General features: G+C 44.4%; 1 protein-coding gene across 3 annotated transcripts in view; it reads left to right on the top strand.

Moving 5' to 3' along the window:
• The window catches only part of ORC2 (origin recognition complex subunit 2), a 22,543-nt gene continuing 9,280 nt past the window's right edge, over positions 1-13,263 (top strand). Inside the window, exons 1-12 of one of the 3 annotated variants that reach the window (XM_069781764.1) lie at positions 1-166; positions 287-387; positions 1,378-1,521; positions 1,813-1,899; positions 4,360-4,449; positions 5,219-5,250; positions 6,532-6,589; positions 7,484-7,668; positions 8,295-8,393; positions 10,002-10,111; positions 11,591-11,723; positions 12,132-12,228. In XM_069781764.1, the coding sequence (XP_069637865.1) occupies positions 297-387; positions 1,378-1,521; positions 1,813-1,899; positions 4,360-4,449; positions 5,219-5,250; positions 6,532-6,589; positions 7,484-7,668; positions 8,295-8,393; positions 10,002-10,111; positions 11,591-11,723; positions 12,132-12,228 (1,126 nt within the window). In that variant the 5' untranslated portion in view covers positions 1-166; positions 287-296. The remainder of the gene's footprint in view (positions 167-286; positions 388-1,377; positions 1,522-1,812; positions 1,900-4,359; positions 4,450-5,218; positions 5,251-6,531; positions 6,590-7,483; positions 7,669-8,294; positions 8,394-10,001; positions 10,112-11,590; positions 11,724-12,131; positions 12,229-13,263) is intronic. The other 2 variants (XM_069781765.1, XM_069781763.1) reach the window with 2 other exon arrangements.

The raw sequence follows: 13,263 nt of genomic DNA on the forward strand, positions 1-13,263 counted from the left end.
GGCGTTCGGTGCCCGCCCCGCTCCACCTCAGGGAGTCGCCCGTTGTCTGGCACGTGAGCCCGCTTTCGCGTCCTGCTGCCGCCGCCGCGGGGGGCGGCCGGGAGCCGGCGGCGGCGCGGGAAGGGGGGCAGGAGCCCGAGGCCCGGGCCCTCCGGAGGGCGGCGCGGTGAGGCGGGGGGGCGGTCCCGACGGTTGCTGCCGTGTGCCGCCGCGCGCGCGTTGCGGCAGCGCTCCCTGGCGGCGGGGCCGGGCGGGGCCGACGTGACTGACCTGGGGGTGCTTGCAGGGTGCCCGCCATGAGCCAGCCGGAGGGGAAGGGCGGCGGCGCCCTGGAGGTGAAGTTCGTGCCCGACGAGGAGGTCCTGAAGCACATCACTGACGACGCAGGTACAGCCGGCCCGGGGCAGCGCCCAGCCCGGCGCCGCCCGCTGCTCCCAGGGCGCTGGGAGAGGGTTCCGGGCAGCCGCGGCGCCCCCCGGGAAGGGAGCCCTTCTCCAACGCCCGGGGCCGCTGAGCGCCTCGGCCGGGCTGCAGGCAGGACGAGGCCTTCGGCGTCATTCTCCGCCGGCTGCCTCTTCCGCGATCTGTTTCTGTCTGCGCCCCGGCACGGGGAAAGGGGCAGCTGCGGCACCGTGGCAGGTGCCCTCAGCTGAAGGTGGTGTGGATGCTAGCTCCCCGCACGGCAACGTGTGCGTAGCGGCCTCGGGAAGGGGGCACAAGTAGCCTGGCTAACTTCCCAACCCCTGACGTGGTTAAACACATACAGAATCAAATCGAATGAGGTTCGAGGTGGGTGATACGGGAGTCTTCTGGTGCAGTTTTGACGACTTTTAAGGTTTGGAATCTCAGGAGAGGTGTAACGCTTGCCTGTACAAGGCACGGAGCACCCCGGTCTGACTTCGCTGTTGGTCCTGCCTTGAGCAGCTGGTCAGACAGACAGTCTCCAGAGGTTTCTCGGCCTAAATTCCCCCATGAGTGTACTGACAGCCTGTAGGCCGGGTCTTTCCCACTTGCCTCCCTTTGCTAGGGAAGGTAGGGGATGCCAAATACCAACCCCTTTGCATGCAATTCGATACTTCTGTGTGTGAGTCACTGTCATTTCTCCCAAACTGTGGAAGCTGGTGTGTGCTGAAATGGCGATGTAGTCCTCGTGGAGTGCAGGGGCCAGCTTTTGTGGTAAAGGAGGGACTAATGTCTGTAGGGGCAGCTGACCACCTGGGCACAGACCAGCTATTCTTTTAGCAGGACATCTTTTCAGCATTGCATTTTTTTAGTGATTTGTACAACAGTAGCTTGGTCTCTAAATGGGGCAGCTGCATACTACTGCAATAGAAATAATGAAATAGCAGGAGATTGAAGCTTTTATTACAATTCTAGGTATTAAAGTACGGAAGGACAAGACTCAGCTGACAGTCAGTGTGAAGAGATTTGTGAAGAAGCTTGAGAATATTTCAGATGATGAAGCTCAAGAGATCCTGGAAGAGAAGAACTATGTTGTTGCTCTTGGAATATGTGCCCAAGGTATTAGGAGGGGAAAACCTAACACAGTTGTGACTTCAGGAGATTCTTGCAGTGTCAAGGTTGTACAATATTGATTAAATTGCTTTTGAGGGCTGACCAGCTCTGGCTGTGCTTGTGGTAATGAGTAGAGGAGAGGATAATGATTCTAGGATTTTGTGATTATGTTTATTTTGTAACACCTGCAATATAGAGTCCTTTGAGCCAGATAGTAAAATGCTATATTCCGTCTTCCTTGGGTTGGAAACATACCAGTGCTTTTTAAATAGCTACAAGTAACATTTCTTTTCATAGATCCAGTGGGAAATGGCTCAAGTGTAAGTGGTGGTGAAGTTTACTCATTCCAGACTCCCAAACGCTCCAGCAAAATGGCAGAGCTGGGTATGTTTTCCTCTTTCTTCTTTCATTCTTGCTGTGGATATGGTCTTTTTTTGAGTACTCTGCTAATGTGATTTATCACTTCTGTTTATTCAAAAGATATATTTGCAGTATTTCAGTAGCTTTTATCTGGCTCTTAATCAGGCTTCCTCAGAAGCAAAAGCACAAGGCTAGGACAAAACAAAGGCATGGTGAGGATAAGAAATACAGATAATAAGCACACACGTAAGAAAAAGTAGAAGTTTCTTAATGCTGCAAGAAAGTCTGCATGTAAGTGCAGAGGATGGGTGAGGTTTTATTTGTGTAACTTAGAAGGATATGAGAATAACTCATTATGTAGCAAAGAGTCAAAAAAAGGCAGTATTAGCTTTGCATATCAGGGGGTTTCTCCTGCTCAAAGTGTCTGAGTGTAATTGCATATTGGCTTTGTGTGGCAAGGTTTTTGGTAGCAGGGCAGGGTTACAGGGGTGGCTTCTTTGAGAAGCTGCTGGAAGCTTCCCCTGTGTCTGACAGAGCCAATACCAGCTGGCTCTAAGACGGACGCACTGCCAGCCAAGGCCGAGTCAATCAGTGATAGTGGTAGCGCCTCTGTGATAACATAGTTAAGAAGGAAAAAAGTTGCTGGGATGGACAGAAACGGCAGCTGGAGAGAGGAGTGAGAATATGTAAGAGAAACAACCCTGCAGACACCAAGGTCAGTGAAGAAGGAGGGGGAGGAGATGTTCCAGGCGCCGGAGCAGAGATTCCCCTGCAGCTCGTGGTGAAGACCATGGTGAGGCAGGTTGTCCCCCCACAGCCCATGGAAGTCCACAGTGGAGCAATTATCCACCTGCAGCCCATGGAGGACCCCACACTGGAGCAGGTGGGTGCCTGAAGGAGGCTGTGACCCCGTGGGAAGCTCATGCTGGAGCAGGCTGCTGGCAGGACTTGTGGCCCCATGGAGAGAGGAGCCCACGGAGCAGGTTTTCTGGCAGGACTTGTGACCCTGTGGGGGACCCACACTGGAGCAGTGTGCTCCTGAAGGACTGCATGCCATGGAAGGGACTCATGCTGGAGCAGTTCATGAAGAACTGCAGCCCATGGGAAGGACCCACATTGGAGAAGTTCGTGGAGGACTGTCTCCCGCGGGAGGGACCCCACGCTGGAGCAGGGGAAGAGTGTGATGAGTCCTGCCCCTGAGGAGGATGAAGCGGCAGAGATAACGTGTGATGAACTGACCATAAACCCCATTCCCATCCCCCTGCACCGCTGGGGCTAGGTAGAGAATCCAGGAATGAAGTTGTGCCCAGGAAGAAGGGAGGGGTGGAGGGAAGGTGTTCTGAGAGTTGGTTTTATTTCTCATTATCCTAATCTGATTTGATGGGTTATAAATTGAGTTAATTTTCCCCGAGTTGAGTCTGTTTTGCCCATGACAGTAATTGGTGAGTGATCTCTCCTGTCCTTATCTTGACTCATGAGCCCCTTGTTATATTTTCTCTCCCGTGTCCAGATGAGGAGGGGGGGAGTGATAGAACAGCTTTGGTGGACACCTGGCGTTCAGCCAGGGTCAACCTGCCACAACTTGCTAGGCTAACTGTGGACTTAGGAGAAACAAGCAGAAAGTAGCAGTTCTGGCGAGGGTGGGCTGTTCTGGTTCAAATAAGATGCTGGAGCCCTGCTGCCACTATGTTTCTTCTCACTTGAAGAGACTTTGTGTGCCCAGCACCATCTGAACTTCATTAGTGTTTAGCTGTCACAGCTACTGATGTATCCTACAAAGGATGGATCCAAGGGAGAGGGGTCATCCTTCTGTATCACTGTACAGAAACTGGTTTCTGTACGTCTTTATTTCTCCTCTGGGCTTCTGCTGTATCTTTGGAAGTTCTGCATTTGTTACACCTCCTGCAGCAGGGTAGGTTTCACTGGTGCTCCCTCCTGGAGCCATGACTCAGTTTGAAAACTGAGGCAAGTCATACAGTGGAAGGCTGGTTTTCTTGAGAGATTGTTAGCAGGATATGAGGGCCTTCCATATTCAGATCAGTGATTCAACTTCAGCTTGTGCTGATTAGTAGTAGAAAGAGGTAAATAAAATACAAGAACCCACCTCCTGGGGCACTGATGTGTTCGCTATACCTGATGCTCTACTATGTCCAGCTGAGCAATTTTAAAGGACTAAGTGAGCATGACCAGATTGCTCTGATTTGAAGACGTCATCTCCCAGGGAGCAAAGCGTGCTCTGCCATTCCATCAGCTATACTTGTAACATAAATTAACTGAGGAGTTCAGTCTTTGAACATCTTTGTTAAGGATTACATTCACTATTAGGGTTAGAAAAAAATTTGAAGTATCTGGTGCACTTCCTGAAATAGCTAGGAAACTAATACTTAGAGAGTATTTCAAGTATATGGCTCCATGGCTGACTAGCCAGAGCTGGGAGTTTTGTACCTGACGTGAAACTTCTTCCCTTTCCCCTATTTCCTACAGCCTCTGAATTAGCCCAGACACCAGGACAGAGTGTTGCACCTGATCACTCTGAGTGCCCTGAGAAGACAGCCAAAACCCCTCAAAGCAACAGTAAGTCCTGTGATGCTTTGGGGAACTGAAGCTAAGTTAATGGGGGTTATGTTTCTATTTGTGTGGTGGAGTGGATGCTTGAGTGCCAGCTTCTGTCATGCTTGAGTATTCTAGTCAGCTTAACATTGTAGACTGAACTGCTTGGTATGCATGGCTGCTGGTTCACCTGGGTGTCAGAGCTTCTATTCTGCTCTGCTGGTGTAGAGAAAACAGGAACTTCTCTCTCATCTGTTGCTGTGACAATGATTTCCTCTGTTCAACAGAAATGCTTGCACTTGAGAGAGTTATGAACTGGGCTGATGTGTTGAGCACCAAATGGGTAGGATTCTGTGGGTGTTCATGTGTAAATTCACACTTTATTATATAATATTCAAGCACCCAATGCTGTGGGGAGAAATACAGGTGGGAGAAGTCAGGGCAGGTCAACATTGGCAAGAGCATGTTACTTTGTCCTCAGAAATGGAGTCTGATGTGCTCAGGGAGAGGACATTAGCTCGTTTTTCAGCCTGTACCCTCCTGCTGATGGCCTCCCAAAGCTGTGACCAGAATTAAAAGCTGCCTTCTGTGGTAGTAACATTGACTGTCTCTGTTCTCTCCTTGCCTACCTGTGAGGAACTAGAGGCTTCACTCATAGGATTAACCACCCAGTGAGCTGATATTCTGGTACAGTGTACCTTTGAACAGTGAATGACTGTTTTTCTAATGGACCATCTTGTGACTCTGTTGAAAATATGCAGTACTCTGAATAATGCTGTTTCTTGCTTTGCAGAACGTTCAAGTTCAAACAAAGCGCAGCAGAGGGTGAGTGATGACTCTACCTTGCTTGTGTTTTTTTTGTTTGGTTGCTTTTTTCCCTTTTAAAACTTGAACTGGCCAATTACTGCAGTTCTGGAAAGAAAGGAGCTTGAAAAGCCTCATCCACAGTACAGATGTCTCTCCTAATCCAACTGGGCAGGAGTAACTCAAGTGAGAACCATAGCTACTGTTAATCAGGACTATGGGATTTAGAATCAGTAGGCAAATAGTGTGTTTGACAGCTTAATTAGCATGGGTGAGACTATTTCCTTACATCACACAAATGAGGATGTTAGACAGTCCCTTCATATGCAGTGAAACTCATAGCTTTCCAGTTTCTCATCAAAGGAAGAAACAGCCTTAATTGTAAGGAGTGCTGTTAGAACAGGAATTCAAGAACTGTGGTACTGTTCAGTTCCTTACTTTAGCATTGGTTTATAAAAAATAAATTGTGATAATGGGGGGGATGTAAGTTGATGTTTTCTTTTGTGATGCTACAGAGAGATACAGTCCAGAACTGCCAGTTGTGGTGATTATAAAGAAAGTGCTGTGAAACAGTTGGCTTTCTAAAATGGTATAGCATCATGCTAGAAATGTGTGCACAGCTTTTCTGGTATAAAGTTCCAGGATGAGATATACCTGCAAGAGATGCTGTTTTGGGATGCCATGTTCACTCCTTAATGATTTCACATCCACTTTGACAGGATTAACAAAAGTGTTTTCTAAGTACTGCAGACTTGATCTGGTATCTGAGTCAGGCTTGTGCTTTACATATATGTAAGAAAGACATGCCACTACAACTTGATGAGCCCAGGCAGCCTGGGTTCCCTTTGCTGTACTTCTTCTGGGCTTAGTATTCTGAGTGGTCTTCTGTCATTCTGGTAGTTGTTTTTGTAATGGACTTCCAAATGACTTTGAGTAGACAGTGTGATGTGGAAGATGACTGCTCTGAGGAGCTGAAGCGTTTCCAGTTTGTCATTGCTTTAGCTTGACTCTTCCTGAAGGGCCAAGATTGGCATCTTGGTTGGAGATTTCATGGTTTTCTGCCCTCAATCTTGGGACATTAGTTGAAAGAATTAAACCCCTTCTGGAACCTGATCCTGCCCCCCTCTAGCTCTGAATGGCAAAACAAGAACTCTCCATACTTATTGCCTCTGCTTTCCTAGTTTCTTGTGGGCTGAAATAGCTTGGAAATGTAACCTGATTCTACTCTTTGCTTGGCAGAGGGCTGTTTTGAGGAGGTATATGTTTCTTCTTCTAATGCATATTTTTTCTTTGCTGTTACAGAGTAAAAACAAAGAATTTGTGTCTACCACACCTTACAGACTCAGAAAGAGGCTAGCAGGTAAAGATCAACCTTTGCAGCCAGCTTCCACACTCAGTGAGGCACTGTGTTCAGAGGAGAGGATTTCTCCTGGTAGCCTTCTGCCTGTAGTAGCAGTCTGACTGAAGCAATCTGATTCATCCTGCAGAGAGTGTAGAAATGTCCGTAAGGAAGTCTGTGTAGACCTTTTCCCTACAACAGATTGCTACTTAGGTAAGGGGTGGAAGGGTTAGAAGCACCAAGCTGCTGAACTTCAGTGACATGATCGAAAGAGACAGAACTCTTAGTAATCTAATTGATGCTGACACTTAAGTGTGGCGCAATTGCTTGAACCAAGTCATAAAACTTTTTGATGATGGCTGGGACATTCATGGTAAAGTATTTCCAATAACTGGTTGGCTATATGTGCTCAGAATGAATGCAGAGGAGAGTTTAGTGTGTGGTGTTTCATGTTTTATTTCTTCTTTTGTGTTGAGAGACCAAGACTGAATGAGATTCTGTCTGTGCTATTCAATCAACATTGCTAACAGAGGTCTTTACAAAACTTTTTTTGCAGAGTGTGACCCAGAAGATACTCAGCTTGCATTATTGGCATTTGGGAAAACTGACATACAGATGCTAATAGAAATAGGGAATTCCATTGTCCATTTTTAGTCACTTCTTGGTAGGATTATGTTTCTTAGTGTCAAGGAGCAAGCTTTACTAAACAATAATTTGTGAGCCTAGAACTGGGAAAGAAATGGCTATGTGTGTTTGCAGTCCTCTTAAGCATTGATTTTACTTTTCTGTGAAATATATTTAGAAATCATATGCTTGAAAAACATCTAAAGAATGTATGTGAGAGAGCGAGATGGTGCAAAATGTGTTCTGTGTAAGAAGTCATTGCTAGCTTTTAACCTTAAATTTATGCTTTAGCTCCAGATCCCTATGTAGAAAGTGAGAGTGAATATTCTGCTTCCTGCTCAGAGGAGGAGGATGAGGAAGACCAGAAAGAAGTCAGCACTGTTTTATCAGGTCCAAAGACCCCACCAAAAACTAATGCTGCATCTACGCCTCTTCCCAGAAACACCCTAGCCAAAAAAGTGAAGGAGGACAAGATGGTGAGTGCAGAAAATACAGCCCTGAGCTAGCAAGCATGAAGGGATGTTTAGTGACAATAAGCTGTCAGTGACCACACCTAACTATAGAGGAGAACTGCTAGACTCATTTCAGATCAAACCAGCTGGGTTGGCTTTTGCTGTACTTCTGAGCAATCCCTGTTGGACGGGCATCATGTGAACCTGTGGGATAATCCAGTCTGTATCCTCAGCAGGTCCAGAAGGAGAAGTTCTAAGATGTCCATGAAGCAGGAGACCTTGTACTGAGAAAGGATGAAGAAGAAATTGACTCCTATAGCACCAAAAGAAGCACACATTACTTTCTGGCTTGGTGTTAGCTTCATTGTCTGATTTCTTTCCAGCACCAGGGATCCCCACACCCCCTTAGAATTATTGCTGTGTTCTGCTCTCTCAGAATCTCTTTTCTGTCTTCAGGAAAATACCATCTGACTAGGTTAGCTTTGGCAGAATGCTACTATAGAAGTCATTTTTGCAAATATCTTCTGGCTTTGTGTTCATCCTTGCTCTGTGTCTCATATTTGCTATCTTCAGACCTGTTTTTGTGTGCAAAGGAAGAGGGGTAACTTGATAGCAGGAGGAGTGTGGCTGATCTTGCTGTCCCTTTTTAGAGTAATCTGGTGGAGGAATACTTTGAAGCTCACAGTAGTTCCAAAGTGCTCACTTCAGACCGAACGCTGCAGAAGTTGCAGAAAAGAAGATTGAATCAGGTACACTTGTGTGATTCACTATGAACTCTTGTAGCTTTTGACTTCTTTGATGAAGATTTCCTTCATCAAAATTTCCTGATGTTGCTATTTTCACTTTATTTCTGCTGATTACATTCTTGGTGGTAACACTGATTTAGGTAGCATTTTAAGCATTATGTCTCCCGCTGCTGCTGTTGTTTGAACCTGAGACAGTAGGGAAAATGCAGAGAGAAGCTGCAGTAACCAGAACAGGTTAAAGTTTGCTTTTTGGGGGAGGAGAAGAGGGAGAAGCAGAGTTGTAGAGACCTGCCTTAAAAATTATAACCAAACCAGCATTTTTGTCAATGAAATGTGTAGGGTAATTACAAGCTGTCTTGACTATTTATGTGTAGAGGAAATGGAGAGAGCCCTTTTTGTCTGAGCATTTCTGGGTCAAGCCACATGCAGGACTGGGTCAACTATAAATGTCACCTAGTGTGTGAAATGCACTTTGTCCCCTTCCAGTTCCAAGGAGACAGGAATGGTCTAATTGTGGTGACTGAATTATTGTATTTTTTTCCATATGCCACTATTTCAAGACAGTTCAAAGCAAGCAGTTGCACCCTACAGAGACAGGTATACAAGGACAGGTGCCAGGGAAGCATGTAAAATAGTTGGAGCTCTTCTGTCTATGACTGCTTTTTGCACCCATCTGTGTTTTGAAAGATGTCATATATGCAGATTGCCTGATGCCTGCTGTTGTCTGGAATTGCTACCCAGAGAAACATCTGGATTCTTAACAAGTTCTTTCATAACAATTCTGGAAGGAAATCAAGGCTTTCAATATTAAATCTACTGCTGGCTCCAAAGAAATTGAAGGCTTAGCAGTTCTGTCTCTCAATGCTGTATGTTTGTCTGATACATTGCAGCTGTCTTTGTGTTCTTTCCAGAGTAAACTGTCTTCTACTGCAAGGGAGTGGAAAGCAAAGCTGTTAAAATTGAAGAGAAAGGGAGGCCAGTGTAGATTTGATGCCATTTTTCATGCTACTGTGCTGTTTAAACATCAACATCCCAGCGTATCTTTAAAGCTGAATGAATACTTTGATTCTTGATGCTTTTGAAATAATATTTTTTCTACATTTAGCTGTCAGCTGCAAATAATTTCCTTTCTGCTGTATTTCTCTTTTAAGATGATGTTTGTGAGCATTCTCTTGTAGTGACAAACACCTGAGCCATTGCTAAGCATGTCAGTTGGAGCCCTTGCTCCTGCATGCAGGGTTGTGATGTTGGTATCTTCCTGGTACAGTGCTTGGTGCTGTGTAAGCTCTGAGTGTGTCCATTATTTCAGTAGTGGTTTTCCCATACTCAGCAGGAAGAGATAAAACACAGTGTGATATTGGTTTTAGTCCTAGTCTGGCCATTTCTCTTAATAAGGTTACTTAACCTCTGCTTTGTTTCTCCAGTAGCAAAACTGTGCTTAGAGGGGTCTCCATGGGGAAAAAAACCCAGAAATTGAGTGCACCATCAGTGAAAACTATTCTGCTCCCTAGCTAGAGACCATGCTAGAGGGGTATTTGGAAGGACTTCAGATATACGTCTTGGTTTTTCTCAGCTTTGAATGACTGTTGTTTTATCTCTTTCTCAACACAGCAAACACTGCATGACCTTTTAAAAAAAGCTCCCCTTGCCTATGCTGCTGAAATTAAAGAGCTAAACCAGCAACACGAATCCCTGTTTTCCAAGTGGATGCTGCAATTACAGTAAGTATCCAATGAGAGTCACTGGAGAAGCCTAGTAAACAGGCACTGCCAGTAAACTTACCCTCATGTCAACAACATCCTGTGGATGACTTAAGGAGCAACTTTTTTTTCTTTGATTGCTTAAATTTAAAATTAGGTGACACTAGTACAATGTTTACTGTAGACCAAATCATATCTGACTGACCCCTTGAACTGAATGCCTGAAGCGAAGTGAGGTTGCATTCTGCCTGGCTAGTTTGTTTATGCTTCTGTAAACCAAGCTAGAGGGCATTCACAAACAGGGAGCATGAATAATGAGGAAACAGGGAACATAAATGATGAGAAAAGTGTCCCTTTTGAACAATCATGTTTGCTTACAGCTGCGTAGTTGGTAGTGGGTAGCCCACCACCAATTTCTTCAGTATGTGGCTGTCCCCAGTGGTGTAGCAATTAACGTTGAATGCCTATGGTACTTAATGATCTAGGCATGAAGAAATCTTAATGCTGTTGTAAACATTAGCAGTATAAATTTTATCTGGGTTTGTGCGTATCTTCATGGGAAGGAGAAAAGAGTAAGCATCCAGGAAAGCAAATGGGGAACTATAGAGAGCTGTGAGATTCTGAAATGCCTTAGAGAAGGCAGGCCACCAGCTCTGAAGTTAAGTGCTGGGGCAGGAGCAGATGTTGGTGAGGAGAAAGCCTCTTGGAAGCTTTGCAAGGGAGTGGATTATAAAGAAATCTGTGGTCTGTGGGGAGTGAGAGTTGCAAGAGGAGGAGTTCTCTGTGACTTAGTGATCTGGGCAGATGGTTAGAGATATGTGTGGCAGGGTAGAAGGAACAAATCCATAGATGATGCTGAAGTCAATGACAGTTGAACACCTTACCTTTGCCCAATACTGTTTGAGTGACCCGATACTCTTCTTTCTGGTCAAGATGATGCTTTTCCTGCTTCTCAAAAATAAACAAAGCTTTGTGATTCCCTACCATGTTCTCTTTATGCTTTCCTGCCTCTTTCTCTGTGGAACAATTAGGATAAGAAAGAGATACGAGAATAGTTTATTTTTGCTTTGAAATTGTGCCTGTGGATCAGAGTAGAAAACCACTATGAAGGCTTGCTTTTTTTCTTGTAATTGCTGTGACCCATGGTAAACATTTAATATAATCACTGATGAGGGAGTAAATGTGACTGCTGGTTACGCTTTGTTATCTGAAGATCTAGTCTTGTGTTCTTGGACAATACCACTTTCTTCCATAGATGTTTTGCTAAATTTTTGGGCCTCCAGGCTGCTAAAATGCTTCTTTTACTAGGATGCACGTGCCACTTTTCAGATTCCTTGCGGCTAACCTTATTTGTCAGCTGTGAGCTAAAGGTAAGCCTGGAGTTGAAACATGAAATTTTTAGAGCCAAGATTGCTATGGATCATTTTTCTTAATGAATGTATGAACCTAAAAAGAGACTTTTACTTTTTTGATTCAGTGTATTTGCTCACTTTTCTGCAGCTTGGGTTTCAATATTGTGCTTTATGGTCTGGGCTCAAAGCGTGATTTGTTAGAGAAGTTTCGTACGTCTGTGCTCAAGGATTCTGTTCACCTTGTGGTTAATGGATACTTCCCCAGCATCACTGTGAGATCTGTAAGTGTGGGAAAAGCTTACGGGATTATCTAGTCATCCTGTGTTACAGGTACCTCTAAAGTCTTTCAGTGTAAAATGTTAAGGAAACCTGCTGCATCCTGTAGCAACAGATTCCTGAATGAAGAGCAGTTCCTATCTCTCTTTTAAGAGTTTAAAGAAATTAGCCTGTGCATTTCCCAAGGAATTGCAGTAATTTCCATCACTAATACTCATCAGTCTAAAGACTTATTTTATATCACTGTTTTAAAAAGGGGTAGAAATTTTTGGTTTATGTTGACTGTTTTGGGGATCTGATGGTAAAAATCAGATTACCTCCCTCAAGACAGTCAAGGGCTCAGTTTCAGATTTTCTGCACTAGGTCCTTCAGTGCCAGAGCCCTTCAGAAGGGACTGCTATTCTCTTTTTCAGATTCTCAACTCCATCACAGAGGAGGTACTGAATCATATAGGAACCTTCCGCAGCCCACTTGACCAACTTGAATTCATCATTAAAAGGTTTAAAGAAGGTAAAATGACTAACTTTATACATAAAAACATTAGAGTCCACTTAACTGTTAGGAGAGCCTGGACATTTTCTTTCCTCAGAGTTTTCATATGTGCAGTTATAGTTTCTTAGTGTATGGTAGCTAATATACTTTCTTGCTTGTAATTTATGCCACATATATGAAAACATATGCACCAGGAATACACGTGTACATGATCCCAAGCTGTTACCTCAGTCAGTGGTTCACACACTAAGTTCTTTAGAAAGGGAAGGAGGAAAGCACAAGTGTTCTAACAAGACAGAGGCTCCTCAACCCTTTGGCAAACTGAAATGCTCATCTCTCTTGCACTTAGCACAGTGTCTTTGTGCTTTATTTACATGGTGTTTCTGTAGCCATACACTTCCTGTTTGAAGATAGGGTAGGTAAATGCCAGCTACATGAGGGAAGATGGTTCATAGTGGCTGCTTGAGGACCTGATATAAACCTCACTGAAATCAACAGAACGAAGAACTCCCAAAAAATTTGGAATGACAGTTGCTGACAGATATCAAGTCCTTTGAGCTCCTCTGGAAAATCATGGCCTGAGGATCTTTCCATAAATTTCAGTATAGGCTGGATTAAGGCTTAAATGTACATGGTTTAGTGGAATGGTAATTTAAATTTAATATATACAAATACTGACATTAAGATGAAATAAAGGACAGCAGTGTCAAACAAGCAGGTTAGAATTGGGTTCAAAAGCAAAAGTAAACAGGTATTGCCACATGGAATGCTTGCTGAATTATTTTTGAATGTCTGTTTTACTGCTTGTGTATACATGCACAAATTGCCATGGAATCTTAATTGTGCATGGCGTTGATGTTTTAAGTGTTTACATTCTGTTTTCCATCATTACCTTATGAGTATTTCTGGTGGGACTAAATGAAGAAGACTGATTAACGGCAGTACCCACCTGAATCTACATAAATCAGTCTTGTGTAATACACCATAGCTGATGTGACTGGGAGTCTGAGGAACATTTGGTTTCCATTGTCAGCCAAATGTATATTCATTTGC

The sequence above is a fragment of the Haliaeetus albicilla genome, chromosome 4 (genome assembly GCF_947461875.1).
Source record: "Haliaeetus albicilla chromosome 4, bHalAlb1.1, whole genome shotgun sequence".
NCBI classification, from domain to species: domain Eukaryota; kingdom Metazoa; phylum Chordata; class Aves; order Accipitriformes; family Accipitridae; genus Haliaeetus; species Haliaeetus albicilla.